Source organism: Ovis canadensis, chromosome X, assembly GCF_042477335.2.
Source record: "Ovis canadensis isolate MfBH-ARS-UI-01 breed Bighorn chromosome X, ARS-UI_OviCan_v2, whole genome shotgun sequence".
Classification (NCBI taxonomy): domain Eukaryota; kingdom Metazoa; phylum Chordata; class Mammalia; order Artiodactyla; family Bovidae; genus Ovis; species Ovis canadensis.
Genome location: NC_091727.1, coordinates 65,518,500 through 65,543,370, shown reverse-complemented (window position 1 = coordinate 65,543,370; position 24,871 = coordinate 65,518,500). Strand labels below are relative to the sequence as shown.

At 40.3% G+C, this 24,871-nt stretch overlaps 1 protein-coding gene and 1 pseudogene across 2 annotated transcripts in view; one reads left to right on the top strand and one right to left on the bottom strand.

The window, feature by feature from the left end:
- OGT (O-linked N-acetylglucosamine (GlcNAc) transferase) overlaps positions 1-17,905 on the bottom strand; it is a 40,940-nt gene extending 23,035 nt beyond the window's left edge. Inside the window, exons 1-5 of one of the 2 annotated variants that reach the window (XM_070291801.1) lie at positions 17,615-17,905; positions 14,101-14,281; positions 12,988-13,231; positions 3,520-3,588; positions 142-258 (exon numbers count right to left, since the gene is read on the bottom strand). In XM_070291801.1, coding sequence (XP_070147902.1) covers positions 142-258; positions 3,520-3,588; positions 12,988-13,231; positions 14,101-14,281; positions 17,615-17,651 — 648 coding nt within the window. In that variant the 5' untranslated portion in view covers positions 17,652-17,905. The remainder of the gene's footprint in view (positions 1-141; positions 259-3,519; positions 3,589-12,987; positions 13,232-14,100; positions 14,282-17,614) is intronic. The other variant, XM_070291802.1, reaches the window with a different exon arrangement.
- LOC138930735 (suppressor of cytokine signaling 6-like) lies at positions 17,846-22,849 on the top strand (annotated as a pseudogene).
- The last annotated feature ends 2,022 nt before the right edge of the window (positions 22,850-24,871 follow it).

Here is a 24,871-nt window from a genome sequence, read left to right as displayed (position 1 = left end):
TACCATCCAGCAAATGCTATAATACTGTCAGAGAAAGATATTACATGTCTACTTAAGTAAAGGACTATTATTCGGTTCTAACAGAAACACCCTGCATACATAAGTATTTCATAAATACCAATTATTAGTTTAATGACTAACCTTTTCAAAGTGATGAATTGCAAGCCAAATCTCCCCTTGTGCATTAAAAACACAGCCAAGATTACTCCAAGCTACTGCAAAGTTGGGTTGCGTCTCAATTGCTTTCAAATAACATGCCTTAGGAGGGGTTAATGAAAGAAGATGGGAGGGGAAGGAGGTAAAGGGAAAGGGGAAAATTTGTAAAGGAAAAAAAAAAAAGATTGGGGGAGGGGGAAGAAGGTGATATCATTATTCCTTCTCTGACCAGCCAAAAGTGACCCTGCAGCATAGGCTCGCTTGCGCCAAAACTAATGCGCTGCCACAGCTGGCTGCTCCTGCGCTTGCGCCACCAGAACCCAGGTGCAAACCACCATGTTCAGTTCTGCCAACCGATAACCAACCCTTACACTGGGACTTAACCAGGAAGTCAGTTGCCTTAAGACTCCATGCCAGACTTCTCTTATCTGAACACCCAAGGGCTCCTGCTACTGTTTTCAAATGGTATCTAGGAGGTACAACTTAAGGCTAAATTCTTCCCACCTATCCTCCCTACTCAAGTTTCCCAAAGTGTGTTCTACAAGGTGATAACAGTTATTACCAGGAAAAAAAGATTTCATGATCAAATAAGAAAATAGAAAATAGGTTTCTTGACTATAGGACTTCCTTAAGCCTTTAACAGTATACAGAGGGTTCCCTAAACTTAGTTGATCATGGAATATTGGACATTTCATGATAATACTTATAAAACACATTTTGGGAAATGCTGCTCTAAATAAACAATATTGTTCCTCACTAACGTCAAACTATGCTGAGGAGGAAAATGTTTTTCTGCCAAGGCAGATATAAGGCCAAGCTGTCAGTCACATCCTCACAATGCCCTTGTCTCCAAGGGGGACTGAAGCTGAAACCTCATATGACAGGATTGCACCTAGGTTGAGGTCCCTGTAATGCGAGCGCAAACATCGCTTGCGCAACCTAACAGCATCGCACTGCGCAATCGCTGCGAACTGCTGCGCTACAGAGAACACCCCTAGACGCAGCAAACGGCCAACCAGATCCATTAATCTACTAGACAGGCCCATAGAGAATATTTTCTTAATGAGATTAGTTGGACTCAAGGTATGTTAAAACCCAATTTTATCCAAAAAGGCTACAGAATAGGACTGAGGGAGCCAGTCAATCAGATTACTCATCTAGTCAACCGTTCACAGGGGCTCATTTGCACGCATTGCGCATTAACGCTGCGCAGCCTTTGCGCTACTGCAGGGTCACAGCGCATCATCAGAAGAGCAGAATGCTGCAATCCAAACAAAGAAGAAAAAAGGAAAAAATGAACAACAAGAAGAGTTAGAAGCTTTTACTAGTAAATTATCTCTAATAATTTTTAATATCAATTAACTTTTACTTATCTTTGACAGAATTGTGGCTACAGTATAAAACATTTTCTTACATAACTTGCTTGTATTAAAATTATTTTAAGCTGTTTCTGAAGCCACAAGACAGAAGATTCAGGCATGGAGGCAAATTGTTTTGCTGTGGCAGTTACAAACCCGTTACCATATTTCTCATCATGTGACTTTTCGGTGCGTTCCTTGCTGGAAGAGGAGGAGGTGTGTGTCTGCCCTAGATCCAGGCCTCGAGCTCCCTTCAGCGAGGCACCTTACGCATGGAATAGGAGGTTTCACCCACCTGAAACCTTCTAAATACAATATCAATGGTGAAAAACCAAAAACAAGAGAGAAAATAAAAACAAGATCATTAGTAAAAGTTCAACAAAGCAATTGAAATTCTTTGGATGTCTATTACATATGGGAATGAGGACAGTCTCAAGTCTGTAATATGGGAAACATGCAGAAGGGAGAGGGTTAATCAGGGCTATTGCATACAGCAGGGATTTTGCTGGAAGAAAGGCTCTTTATTTTCTACAAAGACAACTGAATTTTGCTTCCATCTACTAGGAATATGCTGGCTTGAATTTTCAAATGCACTGATTACAAAAGAAATACATTGCATTTCACTCAAGAGTATTTTCTTGTTCACTAAACTCTCACAAAAAACAGAGTAACATTTTTCAAACTAGGTGTCTCCAGAGCTCTGAAATAAAGAAGTCAGCAACCTAAGGCAGGCGCAATGTCTCAGCCTAAACCGATCTCTAAAGCTGCAGTGAAGTGCAATTCATGTTAGCTGTCCGCTTGGTGGGGTGACAATTAATAGAAGCTTATCAAATATTTGTTCTATAAATTACCAATTAGATTTATCAACTAAGACTGAAATCAATTACAATTCATTAGCTGGAAACCTACATAAGGTTAATCCAAAGTGTCAGCAGAATTTATGAGCTATGCACTTAAAACTAGTGCCTTTTAACATTAGATAGTGCTGAAAAGCCTTGTCCCTCCCTGGATGAAGCAAACAGACAGCTACGCTGCGCATACACTCCACGTATTAGCATGCGCGTGGGGCTCAGAGCAACAGGTGGGAGTTTCAGAAGCATTCTGGTTTCTCCCCACTCCTCACCCCTGCAGCGCGGTTGCGTAAGGTGGCTTGTAACAAGACAATTTCATTTATAAATTTAATTTAAAATTATACCAAAAGCTTTAATAACCCAACCTGGTGTTCAAATTCATTATTTGGAAACACAATGCTAAAAGCCACCTTTCCACTTTGGCAAGTTTTCTTTCGATCAGTCCATTTCTCAAACAAACCAGCTTTGTCCTTCTGACTTTTTTTTTTAAGGAGGTGGGGTGGGAAGAATAAAAGAAGGAAGTAAGGAAGAAAAGAAGGTAAACAACTAGGATTGGAAAAGAGGAAAAAGGAACTTGGGGGAGGGAGTGGGGACAAGAAAGGGGGAGGATGTTCCAATTATTAATTTGCAATCATTTAACAGCCTTTCTTCCACTGTAAAAAGGGTGAGGAAGATGAAGGGAGGAAGGTTAAATAAGAACTTTAAATGCCAGTATTATAGGGTAACATTTGGATGAAATTCTTCTCCACTTACAAGCCACAAAGGACTTAGAAGAGCAGCATTTTCAATGGCACCTGCATCATATAGGAGTCTTGAGCCAAATCACAGGCGCTCTGCTTGTCACCAGCAGGCAAGCCTCAGATTTAATGGAATGTTATTTATTCCCACACAAGATCATGACGGAGCCCATTGTTATAAAGATGATCTAGTCAGCAGAAAGGCTCCAAAATGTTCAGGTTCTTGCTTTACCCCCAGATTTAGAACAGAAATGCCAAAGCCTGGCCCTGCTCTAGTCTGAGGCGATTCATGCCGTCAGTTTTCCTCAGTTTCATAGGACTGTTTTGTGAAGATAGCTCAATGAAGAGTTGAAGACTTGGCAAAAAGTACAAGTTTCCATAACACTGATGTTTAAATGTGTTCTATCAAACACCTACCTTGGCTTCTTCCAAGCGACCCAGGGCTTTGAGCAGGTTCCCCAGGTCACTGCGAACACAGTACAAATCCTAGAAACCCAAAGATATTCTGGCATTAATTACACTGCTTCGTCAACCAAAGATATCTTGACATTACTTCTATTCATCTAGCTCCATTTTTTCTATCAATTAGAGATACTGCTTGACAAATTTCAGTACAGAACCACAATCCCTCATCCTCAATTCCAAAAATTTAAAAAACTCATTTGATGATTAAATCTGACTTGAACTGGAATGAAATTATTTACAGAGTTCACTGGTCCCACTCAGTATGAACACTCATACCTTTTGCTGCAGAAATACGTGTTGTACTAGAAGGCGCTGCTCCAGACTCACCTGGGGGTTATACATGGTATTATCATCTTTCTAAAGTCCTCAAAATCCTGAATTGTAAGATGCATTTGATCCCAGCGGTTTCAGATAAGACTATGGGCCTTGCTATAGTTCTCCTCTCCCCAAATGGTAGTCATGTTTAAAAAAAGCATCAAGTGTTTGTTCAACTATTTTGTTCAAGGTTATTATGAACCACTACTATATCAAGGGTCAAAAATTTTCCATAGTGGAAAAAAATAATTAGCTGCGATTAGTTATCAGCAAACCTGACCCTAAGGCTGTCAGACACATTTAGAAACTTATTTAGTGACTTCATTTCACTATTATAGACAAAAGGATTACCATCCAACCAAAGCTTTAATCCTGGCACCTGGCACTAGATTATTCATTAGTATTAAGTGCCATTAGAGTTGAGTGGGCGAATAATGAAAAGCAGTTGACTCCACTTTTTATTAGCAGCACAACTGTGTTACTAGTCATCTGACTCACCAGTCTGTTCATCAGTATGAAAGACAGGTCAGGACAGTGAGCTTAAATTTTTATTTATCCTTATTTGCCTTTTCAGTCAACAAGCAAAGACAATGGCAATAGGGAGTAAGCTTATCATTCTAAATTGTTTCATGGGTCTAAGAGCCTTACACTAAGGCCTAGAAAGTGAAATTCAGTCAACTGTGCCAGAGTATCATCATATATATTATTCTATATGCAACTATATAATGGTTTCCAGAACCAGGTGATTAATTTAACTGATAAACAGCTTTTGTGACTGTATATTATTATCCATCAGGTGAACCAAAAGTCAGCCAGCCAAGAATAGGCTGCCACAGAAAACCCTTATGGTTGGCCATTCTGGGTCACTTCCATGAGCTACATGGTATGTCTGTCCATTGAATAATGATTGGTGTTTTGGGAAAGAAAGGTTGTCTCCTATGACCTCAAGCACAAAAGGCTAACACTAATCCTTACAGGTATCATTAATCTTATTACAGACTTCTCCTCCTCTAATGAGTCTAAGTACTTTTTACCCCTATTTACACTCTGAGAAGTAATGAATTATATAACCTTGCTATCTTCTTTGTATGATTTTTTTTCCCCTAAACTTTAAGGGTTACCCTTCTGTTTTGGCAGACCATGACTGAACAATCCAATCTACTCATACAAACTCCTTCTACTACATCTGATTACTGTGGTTATACATCTTTGGACTTTTACCAATTCCTATGCCTTTTCTGAGCCATAGTAATCAGAAGTCTTGCAATACTTCTTCAACAATGACCCTAGTGGGCTATACATCTTGGCCAACTGTTGCATAATTTTACCCTCCAGTTTCTATAAACTCTTGGATGCACGCCATCCAAGTGCTGACAGTGTATGTCATATTTAGTTACATCCCAGTGTATATAAATATTTAGTTACATCATTTAGATCCATTACAACATGCTACATCAAGTTAACACAGTGCCCATAGTTTAAAATAGATTATCTTCAAGATCACTATAAAATAATAAAGCAATTTTAGAAGGTAAAACATATATTAAATATCATAGCGAAATCCAATTTTCCCATTGGAAATTCAAACATTCATGCATGAATAACTAATTTCTAGAAAATTCAAAATTCAAGGATACCACTGTTCTCCCCCAAAGTTCAAAACCTATTCTGCTCCATTGTCATATCAAAAAAATATCTACTAGAAGAATCACATTTTTCAAACCTGGCCCACGGCATCCATTCCTAGGTTAATATTAGGTTGGTACAAAAGTAATTGCAGTTTCAGACTGTGAATTTTAAATCATTATAACTTGGCTCAAAAGCATCATTATTGATAGGAACCATTACAATCAACACATTTTTGCCAATGAGAAATAAGTTTATTTATTCCTGTAGCATAAAAATCTGTGCTTCAGAATTTGATGAACTCTTGGAAAGCATTTTCTGCATCCTACTGGTTGTGGAAGCATTTTCCCTGCGAAAAGTTATTGAGGTGCTTGAAAAAGTGGTAGGTGGTTGTCGAGAGGTCAGGTGAATATAGCAGATGAGGCAAAAGTAGCCAAATTTGCTCAACTTCTGAAGCATAGGTTGTGTGATGGGTGGTCAGGCACTGTGGCCTGGAAGAATTGGGCCCTTTCGGTTCACCAATGCTGGCTGCAGGCACTGAAGTGCATCTCATTGATTTGCTGAGCATACTTCTCAGATGTAATGGTTTTGCCAGGATTCAGAAGGCTGTAGTGGCTCAGATGGGCAGCAGACCACAAACAGTGACCATGACCTTTTCTGGTGCAAGTTTCACCTTGGAAAGTGCTTTGGAGCTGCTTCTTGGTCCAGCCACTGAGCTGGTTGTTGCCAGTTGTCCTATAAATTCCACTTTTCAGCACACGTTGCAATCTGAGAAATGGTTTGTTGTTGTTGCATAGAATAAGAGAAGACAACACTTCAAAATGATAATTTTTTTTGATTTTTGGTCATCTCATGAGGGACCCACTTAACTGAGCTTTTTCACCTTTCCAATCTGCTTCAAATGCCAAATGACCATAGAATGATCAATGTTGAGTTCTTCAGCAACTTCTCGTGTAGTTGTAAGAGGATCAGCTTCGATGGTGGTTCTCAATTGGTCATTGTCACCTTCTGATTGTCGACCACTGTGCTCCTCCTCTTCAAGGCTCTTGTCTCCTTTGTAAAACTTCTTGAACCACCACTGCACTGTTATTTCTGGGCAAATGTCTTGTTGATGTTTTGAGTTGTCTCCACTGCTTTACAACCCATTTTGAACTCAAATAAGAAAATCACTCTAATTTGCTTTCTAACATCATTTCCATAATTATAAGTATATAATAAATATAAATATTAAATAAACAGCAAGTATTAGGTAGGTGCAAAAGTAACTGTGGCTTTGCATTGTTGAACTTTGCTATTCAATATTGGAATACATTCTTAAATAAATCTGGTTATGTTATACATCATTTTAATGTGTTTCCTGATTTATGTTTTTTGCTAATAACCTTTACTTGCTGTGTATATTTATTTTAGACTAAGGAAATTATGTGAGACGAAAAGCAAATTCAAGCAATTTGCTTACTCAACTACAAAATGGGTCATAAAGAAGAGACAACTCACTACATCAACAATGCATTTGGCCCAAGATCACCTAACGAATGTACAGAGCAGTGGTGGTTCAAGAAGTTTTACAAAGGAGACAAGAGCCTTGAAGAGGAGGAGCACAGTGGTCAACAATCAGAAGGTGACAATGACCAATTGAGAACCACCATCGAAGCTGATCCTCTTACAACTACACGAGAAGTTGCTGAAGAACTCAACATCGATCATTCTATGGTTGTTTGGCATTTGAAGCAAATTGGAAAGGTGAAAAGGCTCAGTTAAGAGGGTCCCTCATGAGATGACCGAAAAAAAAATAGTCATTTTTTAGTGTTGTCTTCTCTTATTCTATGCAACAACAACAAACCATTTCTCAATCAGACTGCAACGTGTGCTGAAAAGTGGAATTTATAGGACAACTGGCAACAACCAGCTCAGTGGCTGGACCAAGAAGCAGCTCCAAAGCACTTTCCAAGGTGAAACTTGCACCAGAAAAGGTCATGGTCACTGTTTGTGGTCTGCTGCCCATCTGAGCCACTACAGCCTTCTGAATCCTGGCAAAACCATTACATCTGAGAAGTATGCTCAGCAAATCGATGAGATGTACTGAAAACTGCGATGCCTGCAGCCAGCACTGGTGAACAAAAAGGCCCCAATTCTTCTCCACAACCACGCCCAACCACACATCGCACAACCAATGCTTCAAAAGTTGAACGAACTGGGCCACGAACTTTTGCCTCATCTGCTATATTGACCTGACCTCTCACCAACTGACTACCACTTCAAGCATCTTGACAACTTTTTTCAGGAAAAATGCTTTCATGACCAGCAAAATGCAGAAAATGCTTTCCAAAAGTTCATTGAAGCCCAAAGCACGGATTTTTATGCTACAGGAATAAACATATTTCTCGTTAGCAAAAATGTGTTGATTCTAATTGTTCTTATTTTGATTAACAAAAATGTGTTTGAGCCTAGTTATGATTTAAAATCCATGGTCTGAAACCACAATTACTTGTTCACCAACCTAACAAGTCATTAGCCAAAAAAAAAAAAAAAATTAATGCAAGAAATGTGCATTAAAATGATGTATATAACATAACCACATTTATTTAGAATGTATTCCAATATCAAACAGCAAATTTCAACAATGGAAAAACCACACTTTTGCACCAACTTAATATCTTTTATGCAAACCTTTATTCAACAATATGCCTGAAACTGTGGGGAAATAATAGAATCCTTATCTTCAAAGGGCCTACAATCTATGTGGAAAGACAAACACATACATATTTTTTCCCATGTAAAACATTGCTTTTTTAAAATTTTATTTATTTTTGGCCGTGCTGGGTCTTCATTGCAGCATGGGTTTTTCTCTAGTTGTGAAGAACGGGCTACTCTCTAGTTGCAGTGCATGCGCTTCTCATTGCAGTGACTCCTCTTGTGCAGCACAGGCTCTAAGGTGCACGGGCTTCAGTAGTTGCCTCACGTGGGCTCAGCAGTTGCAGCTGCCAGGCTCTAGAGCACAGGCTCAATAGGTGTGGTGCATGGGCTTTAGTTGCTCCTCAGCATGTGGGATCTTCCCAAATCAGGGATTGAACTTGTGTCTCCTGCATTGGCAGGCAGACTCTTTACCACTGAGCCACCAGGGAAGTCCTTGCTCTGAGTTTTACTTTTATTTCCCCAAGACAGCCTAGCCTTCACTCTACTTGGATAAATTTTACAAGCTACTTTTCTGCTGCTTCTAGTTTTAAACTTTTAACAGTATTTCTGATTACAGGGAATGCTGCAAAAATAGTCTAGTTCAACAAAGAGTTAGGATCACAAAATAATTTTTATCTATTCTACAGTGTTTCAGAATTACCAACTGATTTTTAAACACAAAGTAGATACAGATGTTAATGATGGTTAATCTGGTAAGTTTCTTATAGCAAACTTTTGTTCATGCAACACTAAACCCATACATATTAACCAGCCACATAACTGTAAAGAATTTTAGAGAAGTAAATGAACTCAAAGGAGACACTAAAAGCTGGGCCTTAAAGGATGAGTAGGGTTTTAACAGACAAAAGAGGAGGGCATTGTAGACAAGGGAAAATAGTATGAATAAAGGTAAGATGGAAATGAGTAAGAATTTCCTGTACAACAACCCTTCCTAAGATAGCATCTATTTCCCACCTATCCTCCTAGAGCCTCCCACCCCCGACACCCAACATAGATGGGAAATAAAATCGGGTTGATAAAAGCCTACTGCTGCTGCTAAGTCACTTCAGTCATGTCCGACTCTGTGCGACCCCATAGATGGCAGCCCACCAGGCTCCCGCGTCCCTGGGATTCTCCAGGCAAGAACACTGGAGTGAGTTGCCATTTCCTTCTCCAGTGCATGAAAGTGAAAAGTGAAAGTGAAGTCTCTCAGTCGTGTCCGACTCTGTGTGACCCCATGGACTGTAGCCTACCAGGCTCCTCCACCCATGGGATTTTCCAAGCAAGAGTACTGGAGTGGGGTGCCACTGCCTTCTCTGGATAAAAGCCTACAGTAGTTCTCAACTGCCTCTCAAATTAAATTCAAACTCCTCAGCCTCTCTATTCTTTCTAAATCTTCCAATTGACTCTCCTCTACTACGCTTACTTCTTGTTACTACTTGACTCACCACTTCAGACAAGGAAGTCTACTTGCTATTTACCTTCTACAGAATGCTTAGGTTATAAGCATCTACTCGAGAAAACCTCATGATTAATACTCTAATAATAATCATCTGAGGAGCTTACAACTTTTTTCCTTTATGGGTCAGGTCCTGCTCATGCTATAATCCACAACCCCCTCCAACACATCTCCCCAGTTCCTAACAAAGTATTGTACATACAATAAGTACTCAAATATTTAAATGTGACATATGCACAGCAAACTTTAAAAAAAAGCAAAGCAGAGAGGGATAGAAATACAATCAACCCTCCGCATCTTTGTGTGAGGAAGCCATGGACATGAAGAGCCAACTATACTACACCACTTTATTTAAGTGGTAAGGTATATACTAAGGGCTTGAGCACCCACAGATTCTGGAACCAATCCCCCATGGATACCAACGGATGACTGTATAAGTTTTTCTACAGTTTAGCTGTATGAGTGAGGCTTGCAACAGTAACAAATAACAAAAGACAGTAACACTTGATGGTCAGGATGCCAGCAGATCTCAGTGCTATGCTTCCACAATCAAAACCTACAGAATCAGAAACAGGGCTCCTTATAGCAACTCAGGGTTACAGCCATTTTACAAAGAACATTTTAAACATAATTCATAAAAGGGATTGTCAAGTATGAGCAACTCTAGTGAGTCATCATGTGAAGATTACCAGCTGCAATAGTACATTCAAATACGATGGACTAAAATTTTAGTGAAATTATTAAATCACCCAACATTATGGAAGCCAATTCAGAATGTAAAAATATGAAACAGCTCTACTTCTTAAAAGTAATTTCTATAACCAAGTCAGAGAATAACTTCCAAATTGACATACCATTAACCTAAAGAGACAAACGAAAAAGAGAAAACATGTTGCCAAGACTACCGCCATAACATTTTACTTTTTCACTACAGCAAAACCAGAATAACCTGAGTTTAACTATTTCTCACAGAAGGCCAACTACAACTCTGATTCAGGCCAGCAATGCACTGCGACAGAAGCACAATTAAGGACAGACTTAAGTTTCTCTGTCAGTCCTGAATTGACAAAGACATTTGACAGTAAGCTTTAATCTAGTTAGGAGCTTCCCAGGTGGCACAGTGGTAAAGAATCTGCGGGCCAATGCAGAAGACACAGGAGATGCGAGGTCGATCCCTAGGTTGGGAAGATCCCAGGGAGGAAATGGTAACCCACTCCAGTATTCTTGCCTGGAAAATTCCATGGGCAGAGGAGCCTGAGTGGCCTCCAGGCTGTTCATAGTATCAGAGTCAGACACAACTGAGCACGCACAGAGTGCACTGGGAAGCTCTTAAATCTAGTTAAGACAAGATACCCTGAAATGAATTAAAGCATGATCACTACGATATATTTAGGTGAAATCAAGGCAGTAGGCACAATCTCTTTTCTCATTCTCACTGGTAAGACAGAGAAATAAAGCAGAACCTTTCACTAGTAGAAACAAAAGCAGGGAACGCAGAGCTGTTCAATACCTTCAAGGGTAATCCCATGACTTATTTTCATATTATCTTACTTCTTTGGTAGGGCACAATGATAAGCTTTCTGTTAACAGGTTAGATACTGAAATGCATGGTTTTGTCTCCCACTTTAGTTTTTCTTTCTCATCATACTCCTGCAGTTTGGTATACTGTCAGCAGCAATGACTGCTCTGCCACACATGTGGAAACCTGAGCAAAGGGGAGCAGAGTTCAAGACGTTTGGGCCCACGGCTAGGTAAGAGGACACAAATGAATGTCTATGCAATCAACAAGTGAAGGATGGGACCAACCTAATTAATAAAGGAAAAGGACTTACTATCACAGTTAGATGCACAAGTGAGCCCTGAACCTTGGCAAGAACAAGGTCCAAGCAGCACATACAGGGGTACCTAAAACTTTCTGTAACTAGCTAGACAGTACTGCAATAAAAATTACAAGAAGTCCTTTAAATTTACATATATACCCACTGAGTATCTCCAAAAGGATACCTAAGAAATTAGTATCAGCTACCTCCAAGGATACACTGTATCCATACAAAAAACAATAAATAAAGTTTAAAATTTTACACTCAAAATTAACTCAAAAAAAACAACTGTTAATAGATGTCCTGATAAAAAGTGATTTCAGATCTTTGCATAAACTAAATTAAGCTTCAGTCTCCTACCTGTAAAATAAGGATTAAGGGATAGCAGAATGGTTTTCACACTGTGCTCAAGGGCTATCTTGAGGAATGAGTGCCCTCTGAGCACCTCTTCCCCTTTTTATCTTGTCTTTCTTCCTCTCTTCAATGTTTGCTTTCAAGATATTCAGACTCAGGTTTCAATATCCACTTCATCATTCTATTTGCTCCCAAGTTACATAACCCCTCCATTACTTTTAAGTGATAAAACTGGAATACCATCTACTTTGAAAGATCATTGTGAGCATTAAGAAAGACCAATGTCTGACTGGCACAGTGTCTGAGCACACAGTAGACTTTAAATAAATGGTAGCCATAACAGTTAACTATTAACCACTTCCTGGGTTGCTGCAAAGCTAAAAGTTGATGACATAGCTTAGAAACATATCCCTAAATTTTTTTCTGGAACCTGTAATCTCTCTATCACTTTCCTCTTAAATTTATGTCTATCTTATTTCCTTAACTACATCAAAAGTTCTAAGGGCAAGTCTTACTTTTTCTGTGTACCTTTCAGAGACCCTAACACACTGAACGTGTCCGCCAACTGGGCCTCACTTGCTTCCCAGAAAACATCTGCAATTTAGATAAAAAAAAATTTTAAGGACTAATCAAAAGCCTTGTGTGCATACTATTACCTCTATTTTACCACTTCTAATTATGTTGAAAGAAGAGAGAATAGGATATTGAGGAAAAAAATTTGCAGCCTAGTTTTCATGTTATGGATCCATATATTGACATCTCATTTTAACTAGTCTATATTACAGATTAAGGCCCTGCTACCACTATTCCTTGAAACTCAATTACCTGCTGTGAATACATTATAGCAGAAATTATCCAAATTTAATCAAAAGAGCCCAAAGAAACAATATCATGTGTTCTGTACTTTTACAGGCATTCTAAAAATAGATGTAAGACTCTCTTGCAATAAGGTAATTTTTATGCTAATAACTTGCTAGATAAAATGAATTTTTTAAAGACGACAACACAGGTCTGGGTCAAAGCAATTTCATCATTTTAAGTAACTAAACATTTCCAAACTCTTGACTTTATTCCATGCAAAAAAACCTATTTTAGTGTCTAAAGTATCAAACTATGCTTCTTTCTAGGCTTTTGTGAAAGGAAAATAATAACCATTAAAATTATACTTACAGGATTGTACTGAAGAGCAGAGACGTAAGCTTGTACTGCCCCTTCCATGTCGCCTGCTGCTACCAAAGCAGCTGCCAGGTTAATATAACCATCGATGAAATCTGGTTTGAGACGCAATGCATGCCGGTAATGCTCAATTGCTTCCTGCAACTGCCCTCTTTCCTTGTACACATTCCCCAAATTTGAATAGGCTTCTGCCAGAAGGGGGTTCTGTTTAATTGCCAGAGTACTAAAGTGGGCAGATCTGGAAAAGGGGAAAAGTGTTGATGCATGGGTATGCATGTTATAGAAAGAAGGCATGGCCCTTATGCAACAGTTTTTGAAGATCCTGTGTAATGATCATTATATAATAATATATTATCTTTTAACTAGCTCATAGAAGGAAAAATTGTGGAAATCAAAGTTTTTCAGACGTGGAGGCATTTGGAGTTCAAATCAGAACACTTTTTTCTTAAGAGAGAAAATTCTTAACTAGTCTCATTACCAAACTGCCTCATTGTAAACAATGATCAATAAGATCAAGAATGAAAACGCTATGTGCATGAGTCTCATTTTCCATCTACTGATAAAATTCAATGATGCACATCTTTAAATGTCTAAATAAGCCAGTGACAATTTATTAAAAGGCCAAGAACACAAATTCTTCCCTTTTGATTAATTCAACTGACTAGCTAAAAGTAGTACATCATAATGATTTAATGATGGCATTTGCAACTTGAACTACATATGCACCTCCTACCGCAACATATACACTATTATCTCTGAACACTTCTGTCCCTCAAGGTGATACATCTTACAAAGGTGAGACTGGATGCTCAGATGTAGACCAAGAATAATTTATTACCTGAAAAAGAGTTCTAAAAAAGCAGCCGACGTAGGTGGAAAAATCTAGAAAAGGTTCCTAGTTATACCAATAATACAACCACCACCACCAAAGAAGGGAAGAAAACTGGCAGCTGGGCCTATCACAAGTGGGCAAGAGAGCAGATGTGCGTTGGTGGCTCCAGGTGAAACCCAGAACTGGAAAAATTTCAAGTTCAGATATTTAAATAACATTTTTCAAGCTCAGCACTCAGAGGCAGCAATCACCAGCATCACCCCCACATCTCCTACCTGTCCAGCCTTCGACACTGGAAGTGTATAGATGAAAGTAATAAAAGCACACCAGTATTGTCTGGCTCTTGTCTCCAGAGCTGCATGCAGTGTCTCTCAGCTGCCTCAAAATCTCCTGCCTGATATTCACGATGTGCCAACTCAGCTAACCCTTGGAAGGAAAGCATACGTTTCGTTGGTTCTGGAGAATCATCAAAACATTTGAGGGAAGGAGGGGGGAAAACAAAAAGTTAGAAATGCAAACAAAAAAATGTAAAAATATGGTATATTAAACTTAAAGATGAAAACGCTTGAAACTATGTAAAGCACTAGAATGTTCTGCACATTATCGATACCCCCAAGTTAACATCAGGTGCAGAATTGGCATTTTTAGAATTCCCCGCCTACACAGAAATATTTACTTGCAAATGAGATATTTTATGACCAAAAATACTTGGTATTTTAAAATACAAATCAGATGTAGCATCTAAAGATTCACTACTAAACACTCCTTATACTTCAGTTAATATAGAGAAACGAAATATAAAACATGTGATTTGCGAGGTCACATAGATGTAATAATGTCAGAATAACCTACTGGGAAACTTAATACTTTGTCCCATGTTTTAGGTTGGATTGGGGGGGGGGGTACTGGTAACAATCTACCTCTTAACCTGGGTGGGGACACCAGATGTGTGGTTAACTCTTCAAATTATATTCATGCTTTTTTATTATTTCACAACTTAATTTTTAAATTATTTTAAGGGTGACACTAGAAACAGGCATAAGGGGAAAAAACTAAAAGTCAAGGTGCTATTTTTAAAACAGCTGATAAACAAGATGAATTCATCTGTCAAGAGCCAAAATATTTAAAGGGGTCAAACATTTTAAATCAAAATCCAAGATTATATTATATTGCTCCTGTAACCATTCCAAACTCACACTGAGACCAAATTAGCTAAATCCCACCCACGATGGTTTAACACTAGCATTTTCTAAAGAGCTCTGATACTGACTAAAAGGACTAAAACACTGCAAACAACCCTGTATAAACCTACAACTGCAATGAATTTTTTAAAGAATGGAGAAATGCTAAAATATAAAACCATTCAATAAAGTGCAACTAAATTAATAATAAATGAATGTACTTTGCTGTGTGTAACTTTGTTCAGATACAAAAAGATAAAGAATATACAGCTAAAGCCCAGAGATGGAAAACAACAACAAGCTGCCTAAGTCTCAAGTGTAAATACTTTAACAATGATACATTACTTGGGAATTTGACCACAGTACTTCCACGAGACAGAGTAAGAAACTTTCTACAAATTAAATACTTAAATTCTACCAAGCTCCAAGTGAGAAGCTAATATTGAGCCTAGACCCTCAATCATTAGACCTGGCAAATGAACTGTATACTCAGGAAAGTAAAGTAAATTTCCTAACAAGGCACAGCTAGCTGACCACTAACGTTAAGAGCAGAGAGACCTGCATCCACATTTGTGGACGGTTATACCTCTTATGGGCTTCCCTTGTGGCTCAGCTGGTAAAGAATCTGCCTGCAATGTGGGGAACCTGGGTTCGATCCCTGGGTTGAGAAGATCCCCTGGAGAAGGGAAAGGCTACCCACTCCAGTATTCCGGCCTGGAGAATTCCAGACTGCTATTGTTTCCCAGCTCACTCTGCTTCTGTTCAATTCGGTCCCATTTATTTTGGGGCTTCCCTGGTGGCTCAGATGGTAAAGCGTCTGCCTGCAATGAGGGAGACCCGGGTTTGATTCCCGGGTCGGGAAGATCCCCTGGAGAAGGAAATGGCAATCCACTCCAGCACTCTTGCCTGGAAAATCCCATGGACGGAGGAGCCTGATAGGCTACAGTCCATGGGGTCGGAAAGAGTCGGACACGACTGAGCGACTTCACTATTCACTCTATCTATTTTAAACAAGTCTCTAGAACTCCCTTCCTTGCTCCTTATTTTTAACCCATACTTTATCAACTTTTCAAAAGCCGCCTATCTGCTATTTTAACACTAGAAATGACAACTTTCTCAAATAAAATAACAGGCAGAAAACGGCAAGCAGGGGCTTCATTGGTAGTCTAGCGGTTAAGACTATGCGCTCCCAATGCAGGGGGCACAGGTTCCATGCCTGGTCCAGGGAACTAAGATCCCGCAAGCCGCATGGTGCGGCCAAAAAATAAAGAAAAGGGCAAGCTAGAACAAGAGAATCTAGGACAGACTCTTAAATCTTTAAAAAAAAATCCCTGAGCGAGAGGGGAACACTACCAATCTCACTACCTACAGTCAAATATAAGATACAATTGAAGATTCATCTCTTAGTGCACAATGTCCAAGAACAATAAAACCCTTGACATCTCAACTGAGAAACCAAAAAAATAACCTCGTGGGAAACCTTAGAACCGCAGCCCAATCCCCCCTTCCCTCCCGCCCCAAATAGCCTCAATACGGAAAGGCAGCTGAAGGACACTCCTATAATTTGGAGTTTTCTTATTTTTAGTACTAAATGCTCTCAGACTAATTGTCTAAAAGGGCAACCGCCTTGCACTTGTGCAGCTACACTCCAGTTGCTTTACAAACTCTTCAAGCAGGGATGAAAACTCAAAAAAATATACCCCCTATGAATAAAGAAATACCGGGCTAAAGAATGGGGATGGAAGACCCAGAGACGGCGGCGGAGGAATACAAGGACAAAGTAACACAAAGCGAGAATTGGGCGGGCAGGATGGTCAACGCCGAAGCCCCCGCACTAGAGTGGTTTCTCCCCGAGGGTAGGAAACGGACCGCAGGGCTGGCAACCACGCGAAGGAAAGGGTGTGGCTCCCCGCGGGAGCGGAGGGAGGAGGACAGGGTGGGAAATCCAGGCTGGGGGCAGCGAGTGGAATTGGGCGATGGCAAAAGAAACCCCTGGAAATTTCCAATCGAAACCGGGGCCGCTCAACCCAAGGCACAGCACACAGGCGCTGCCAGGCGCGGTGCTGCTCAAAATCCCCTGCTGGAGAGGTTACTCGGAGCGCACCCAGGAGCTTGCGCTCGTCCTTGGGGTGATGCAAAGTGAGGATACGATTACATTGGAACGGCACCTCCGCCCTAGATTGACAGAGGACCACCAAATCGGGCTAAAGGGAGCGGGGTGGAGGGGGAAGAGAAGGGGGCGGTGAGCTGAACTGGGGAGAAAACGACTGCGAAGGAGAATGAAAGGCAGCGAGAAGGGCAGGGATTCCAATGCAGTCCATTCTGAGACAGTCTAAGCGCGCAGGTGTAGAAGGGTCCCGAGAGAGCAGAAGGCTAGAAAATGTATAGGATTACAAAGCAAGAAAGGAAGCAAAAAGCAAGCAAGCGAGAGAAAATGTTTTAGGAACGGACGACAGCAGAAAACCCAGATCAGATGCCGCTAGACGCCGAAAAGCTTAGCGATGCCACTGATGCAATGGGGATGGCCAGAGGGGAGGGAGTGATGAGAGGCAGAGGACGGCGCGAGACCCCAAGGGGGCGTCTGCCAAAGTAGAACAGACACCGGTACCTGTGCTGTCGGCCACGTTGCCCACGGAAGACGCCATCTGGAGCTTCTAGAGCGAGTGCAAGAAGGGGGTGATTGAATCCTGCAGCCGCCACTACTGGCAATAATGTTTCTAGAGGTAGGAGCACGAGGGCAGCAGCCGTACCAGTGCTTTGGCAGGCTTAAGCAGCAGCAACAGTTACAGCTTTCGAACCCTAGAACTCTGGTTGGCCATCTACCTCTCACGGTCTTGAAATGGCGGCGACGGCTCCTCGGCCGAAACAACACGGACCGGAACTACTTTCTGTTACAATCAAGTACCAGCGCGGAAGTAGCGCGGTAACCAGTGCTACCAACAAAATGACTATAATCAAAGTCAATCGCTCCTATGTAACCTTCCGCGCAGGGCCCATTGCGACAAACACGATTATGTCTAGAGCGCATGCGAGCAGCCGTGTCAGCCCGACTGGCTGTTAGGGCACTGTCTGGGACAGGAGCCACCAAGTTTTTTTTACTAGCGAAGCGGATGGTTTAAAAGAAACTATACACTTGAATGATACTTTTGCCAGTGGTATAGTCTGCTGCTGCTGCTGCTGCTGCTGCTGCTGCTGCTGCTGCTGCTGCTGCTGCTGCTGCTGCTAAGTCGCTTCAGTCGTGTCCGACTCCGTGCGACCCCATAGATGGCAGCCCACCACGCTCCCCCGTCCCTGGGATTCTCCAGGCAAGAACACTGGAGTGGGTTGCCATTTCCTTCTCCAATGCACGAAAATGAAAAGTGAAAGTGAAGTTGCTCAGTCGTGTCCGACTCCCAGCGAACCCGTGGACTGCATCCCACCAGGCTCCTCCGTCCATGGGATTTTCCAGGCAAGAGTACTGGAGTGGGTTGCCATTGCCTTCTCCATGGTATAGTCTACTACCTAGCAAAGAGCATAGATTTTAATAGGAATGCCAAAGGTGTATACAGGTTTCATCAACTTCATTCGTATAGTTGAAAGATGATGAATCAATTCTGAGCAAGTAAATTTAAATGGTTATATTTCAAAGTCTAGAATTCAAAAGAGAGAGTTCCAATTTGAACACGTGTTAGTTCTGATTCCAGCCATTGGTTTAAGCACTTTGATTAAAAGGATTGAGTTTCTCAGGGCCAAATGAACCCAAGCATCTCAGATTTTGGCCATATAGCCCAAAAGTTCCAAATCCTCTTGGTGTTCACGATAATTTTGCCCACAGTATTACGGCAAATGCTTCACAACTCAGGGACATGCTGACAGTTTGCACTGCAAAGGCAGCAGCCATAAAAATGTTAAAGATTCATATTCTTCAAAATCCATGACCCTTCCGAGTTGACTTCATTTCCACCACATTGCTTTGTGAATTGTTACAATCAGTGATACCATTTAACTCAAGGCAGCTCAACAATGATAAATTGATTCATTTGCCATCTACCTAAACCACACATCTAGAGACTAAACTGCTGCGCTTCCTTGAACAAATCAGTTCTTTATGATCCTCCTGCAGTTTCAAGTCCACTGTTCAGACGTTTTGTCACATTTGGTATTAATTTATATTGCATCTCTTGTTCCAGAAAGGATTAAAGTAGCTTGCCACATTAGCAAGAAATTACAAACCAATGAAGGCAAGAAGCTGGGGCTCTCAGAGCCTTTTTATTTCCCCAAAAATAGTCCTTGATCTAAGACAACAAGTCCGTGAGTTTATTCAAAATGTTTCTACTACCTAGTCATCTGACCACTCTTATTTTTTAAAAAAACTTAGGTCCTCAAATTTTGCTTTAATTTATTTGAGACAGTTCACATACTGTTAATTATGGATATGAGTGCAGAAGAAACTTGTAATATTGATCATTTCTTCTATTACATCCATAATTAAAAGTCAGGTGCAGTGAAAAAGTTCACTGCACAAACTTTCCTGGAAATTGGGCACCAGCTTCTTCTCTTAATTTAACTGGTAAAACCTTCCCCCCACCCCACTCCCCCCGGTGCCCCACCCCTCACTACAAGTGTTTGATCTGTGGTGAATAAAATCAGCTTTTCAACTTTTATAACAGACTTCTCAAATTCCACTGGCAGATGTTTAGGCCTTCCTGAGTAGAGGGTGCTTAGCTAATTAAGTAAAATTCTTCTTCAATGCCAGGTTATGTTGCCAGCTGGGCCAGCTATTTGGCCCATCCATACTTGTGTCTAAGTTTCCTTCTCCTGAGAGAGGAATCAAGGGATGCTGCTGGGAAAAGCTGGGTGGTGGGGCTCACTGTGAATCAATAAGGAAACACCCCCCTACACCCTGTTGGAATCTCAAGAACCCCCTCCAGGTGCTTTCCAGGAGTAGCACCTGGAGGGTTTAGTTTGAAGGACTTACCAGATAAAACCATCTTCTTTGGCCAATCAAGTAACATTTACTAGAGTCTGTGCAAGGCACTGTGGGAGATGCAAAAATCAACGGGAAGATCTTTGCCCTCAAGGAAATTGAAGCCCAGGTAGTTAGACTCAGAAAGCCACTAGAGCATAAAAAAGAAGAGCATTATAAAGGTGATAAAATACATCAGTGTCTGTAAATATCTGAGAAGGGAACAGTCACTTCAGGAGAAGGGTGACAAAGAAGGCGTGACCTAGGTGTTGAAGGGGGTGCTTTTGTGTGTTCTCTTTCACGCCGATTTCTGTTTAGTGTTTTGTTTTGTTTTCTCCCTTTTATGGGTAGCAATTCAAAATTCAGAATCATCTAAAACAAACCAGATGCTTCTTCCACCGCAACTCCAAACTTTGCCACCTTAATAACACTGCTAATGGTGTATTAGTTTTCTGTTACTGTCTCACAAATTACCACCAACTTAGCGGCTTGAAACAAATACATATTTTGCAGCAGTTGCACCAGCGCTCGGTGAGGGAGCCTGAGACACGCTCTGGCCGCTGCCACCAAATGGTTCAATGAAGCTGGAAGAATACACAGATGTAGCACCGCAGGCTCATCAGATGTTTGCGGATACTGTTCCAGAGAGAGATCGACCTCCACCCCCCCGGATTAGCTAACCAGTCATAAACAAAGAAAATTTGTTTAAAAACCTCCCGGAAATCGTTGAACCCGAATAAAAGGATGAAACTGATTTCATGGTAGCACAGCAACCATCACTAGCCAGTGAGTTTGGAAAACATGATTCCTTATTTGGTAGCTGCTATGGTAAAGACATGGCCAGCTGGGATATCAACAGGGAAGATGAAAAAGAACAAAATAGATCAAAGAGTGAAAGCCTAATGGGTACCTTAAAAAGGTGGCTTTCTGCAGAACAAAAGCAGAAAAGCAAGAGGATCGCACCCTCTGGGAGCTCTGCCAGATGAGGATGCAGTGTCCTCTCCTCAGCACCAGTCGTTTTTAAAGATGTGACTTCTGAAAGATCAATAAGGTCCACTTCCCTTGGCAATCATCACTATAGTCATACCCCTTAGCCTCTTGACCAGCAAACTCTTGAGGAGGCCTGTATCAAAATGGAGCAAGTAAGATTCAAAGTCTTGGTTCATTCTTCCAATCCAGATCCAACACAGAATGATGTCTGAAAATATTTTCAGTCTTCAGACTGAAACTGTGTGCTGAGAACAAAATAATTGAAGAGTTTAGAATCTCAGAATGGAGATTTGCATCTTCCCTCAATGAACCTGTAGTTATTGGACTTATGCCTCAAGGCTGCCCTTGGGACTTCCCTCCTGGTACAGGGGCTAGGAATTTGCCTGCCAGTGCAGGGGATACAGGTTTGATCCCTGATCTGGGAAGATGTCACATGCCTCCGAGCAACTGAGCAGATGCACTTAGAGCCCTGTGGTCCTCAACTAGAGAACCCGGGGCACAACAATGGAGGGTGGTCCGTGAAGGAAAGGCTCAAAATCCCCTCCGGGTCCTCCCCACCAATCCATGCAAAACAAAGAACTCTCTCACTGGGAGAAAAAAAATGGACGTTCAGGTTGATTACGCCCAGCTCCCAGCCCGTCCCAGCCTCTGGCAGATCTCCAAATGCCTTGCCCCAGCCGTTTAAGAGAGAACTATTCTGAACAACCTTGGAGAAGAACAGGCCCCCTTAAGACAGTAGATTTCCACATATATGCCTATATATACTTACTCTTTTCTTGGGTTAGTGCAGCAGCTCACTAATCTGACTACTGCCCCTTCTCACCTCATTAAAGGTGATCTGTTCCTGTAAAGTGCCCGTCTTGTTCTTTCTCCGAACCTCGCTTTCACTGACTCCCTTACCCTACAGTCCCTACTTGCCACGACTAGAGAAAGCCCTCTTGGCAGCAATGAAAACCCAGCACAACCAAAAATAAATAAATTATTTTAAAAAATACTGCGTTTGATATTTTGTGCCTAGAAATGAGGTAATGTATGCTTTGGAAGGATAGCCTAGCTATTGTCTGGATAGTTCTCCCATGTAAGTTTCTGCAGTTCCTTCTCAATCCAGAGAGAACTCTTTCTCCCAAAATGAAAATCCAGAAGACAAGGACCTAGTCGTTGCCCTAGAAAACTTTGTGGATCCGTCTGTGTATAGCTTGTTCATTGACACCACAGGTGTCACGTTGCAAAGCCCAAGAGTGAGTCATGAGGATGTCCCTCCACACTCACCACTACAGAATAATCAAATCCAAATGAACATCGCTGGACTTACCAGCACAGATGTCCATGTGTTTGAAAGTATGTGTGCTATCATATGAATTTTGATCCTGACTCTGCTCCTGTGGTTGCAAGAGTTATGACTCAATGGAAAGTAGTGGTCTTATGATTGTGACAAGCTTTACAGAGGAGTTGAAAAAACTTGCGAAATAAGGATAGTGCTGGGGACCAATCACATGCTGGGAGAAGGAAGGAAATCTAGCAAAAATGCCAGATGGTTCTTTTCTTGCTCCAGCTAGTTCTGATGACTGTTATCTTTTAAGCTCCAGCTATCACTCCCATAGTAAAACACTTTACACTAGAATTGAGTGCTCAAATGTTAGGTTTTGCTTTTATGAACAACCAGATATGGATGGACAATTTGCTGATCTAATTAAGCATTCAGCCAGAAACTGGGAAAATAGAGCTTTTTGTTATTCAAGGTCTCCGTTACCTGGATATGCAGTTTACCCTGTCAGACTGACCAATCAAGTATCAAGATTCCTGCAGGTGCATTCTTTGCCACACCTGTGCTGTTTTGTTATATGTCAGCATATCAGAATAGATTTATTTAACAAACTGCTTTTGCCAAACAAAATGAAGAATTATTGAAAGATTAGGAGAACCCTCCATCTTGCACTTCAGGTTCCAGAAATGAGACTGGACTATAGTTTATAAACTTACATTACTATCAAAATCTTTCACTGCCATAACTGTTCAAAATTAAAGTGAAAAGAAAAGCCAATTTGTTTAGGGGTGAGGAAGTATTGCCAACATGTCTTGAGATCATTTTTGGTTCTTTAAAAAGAACCAAAAGGTTTGAGAAGTGTGAGTTGTCTTTTATCATATGCAAAATAATGACAATGTAAATTATCAGATTCTCCTTAATCTATGCCTCCCCAAGTCCTTTGCTGCTATCCATTGTGATTTTTATGCATTGAGAACACATTTCACCTGTATGCAACCTGAAGTTAAGCTGAAAGAAATTTTTAGAATAAAAATTGTGGTCTATTTAAGTGGCCTGTTTTCAAAAGATAATGTTGAAGAAACATGCCCATGTGATAAAATGCAGAATTTACATTACACTAAAAAAGATCTTTAATCTTATACTGTAGAAAGATTTAGAATTATGAATTGACATAGATTGGGTAATAAAATGAAGATCTGCAATTTATCTTTTATGACAATTTTTTTCTAAATTGTTTTTAAGGTTGTGCTAATCTTTTGGTTGTGAAAAGTTCAGTTTTTCTGTTGCCTTCATTTTCATCCAGTGATTTCTATATTTTATAAAAATGGCCTTGCATTTAAAAATCTTGAAGAAATGTAGCCTGCCAATATAGAAATTGTTGCCTTTTCTGTCTTTATAAACACTGATACAAATTGACATAACATATAAAGACCTATGGAACTAGAACTATTATTAAATAAATATTACATGAATTTAGATTCCTATGGTAGCAAGTTTTTACATCTGTGCTTTCCTATGGTGAACGCTTTATCTCAGTTTAGTCAACATTTTCTTGGTAGAACTTGATTGTACCACTAATTTGCATAAATGGATTGGAGGATTCTCTTGCAATATTAAAGTTTACATTAGGTTTGGAATTGACTTAGATAAAAAGAAAACATTGTTTTGCAGTTGGATTTATATTTCTCCTTAATGTAGTCACTAGTAAAATGTGCTAGATTTGACCTCTGCCCCCACCAAAGACTGTAGTGGAAAAAAGTGTGGAAATTCTGAAGCATTGTGTAAGAAAAATATTAAACCATATGAGATATATGGAAGTCTTCTTGCCTATCATATGTACTGCCATTTTTGAAAGTTTTTTACTTGTTTATTTTAAATTTAGCCAAGTCTTGAGTAATTTGAAATCATTAAACATTTTACCTCTGATTCAGTAGTCATGGGGGTGATTATCCCTAATATTTTTTTATTTTGAAATGCAGAGTGTTTATTCATTGCACAATGCTGTAACATAGTGTTTTGATATTGCCCTATCTAGAAAATGTTTCCATTTGCACAAGAAAAATGTTTCTATCTAAGATGACACATGTAATTCAAGATGTTTCTTCCTTTGTCACTAAGTTTTCCCTAGCCTCATTTAACCACAAGAGTAAAAGTCTTTTTTTTTTTTTAAGGGTAAAAGTCTTAAGTCAAATTTATTTGCTTTGTCATTCAAACATATCTGTATCCCTATTTTTTTCTCTATTTGTTCTTTAAGGTCAGAATTGAGATATTACCAAGAAAAGGCACAAAGCCATAATATCATGGCACTATTTCTTTTGACTTGAGAGGAAAATACTGAGTTTTGGCAGATGCTGATTATACCTTGTTGTGGAAACTCCTCTCCCATTTTCTGATGTTTCCACCTAATAAGAAGATGGAGGCTATTATAATAATACCATTTGTGTTCACTATAAGCTATTCATATTAAGAATTATTGCACAGTTGTAAGCTTGTTATCAAATTAATGTAATACATTTAAACTATTCTTTTGCAAAGTTATTTATTTTTAAACAATTTAAAATGTATCTGCTGCTGCTGCTGCTGCTGCTGCTAAGTCGCTTCAGTCGTGGCCGACTCTGTGCGACCCCAGAGACGGCAGCCCACCAGACTCCCCGTCCCTGGGATTC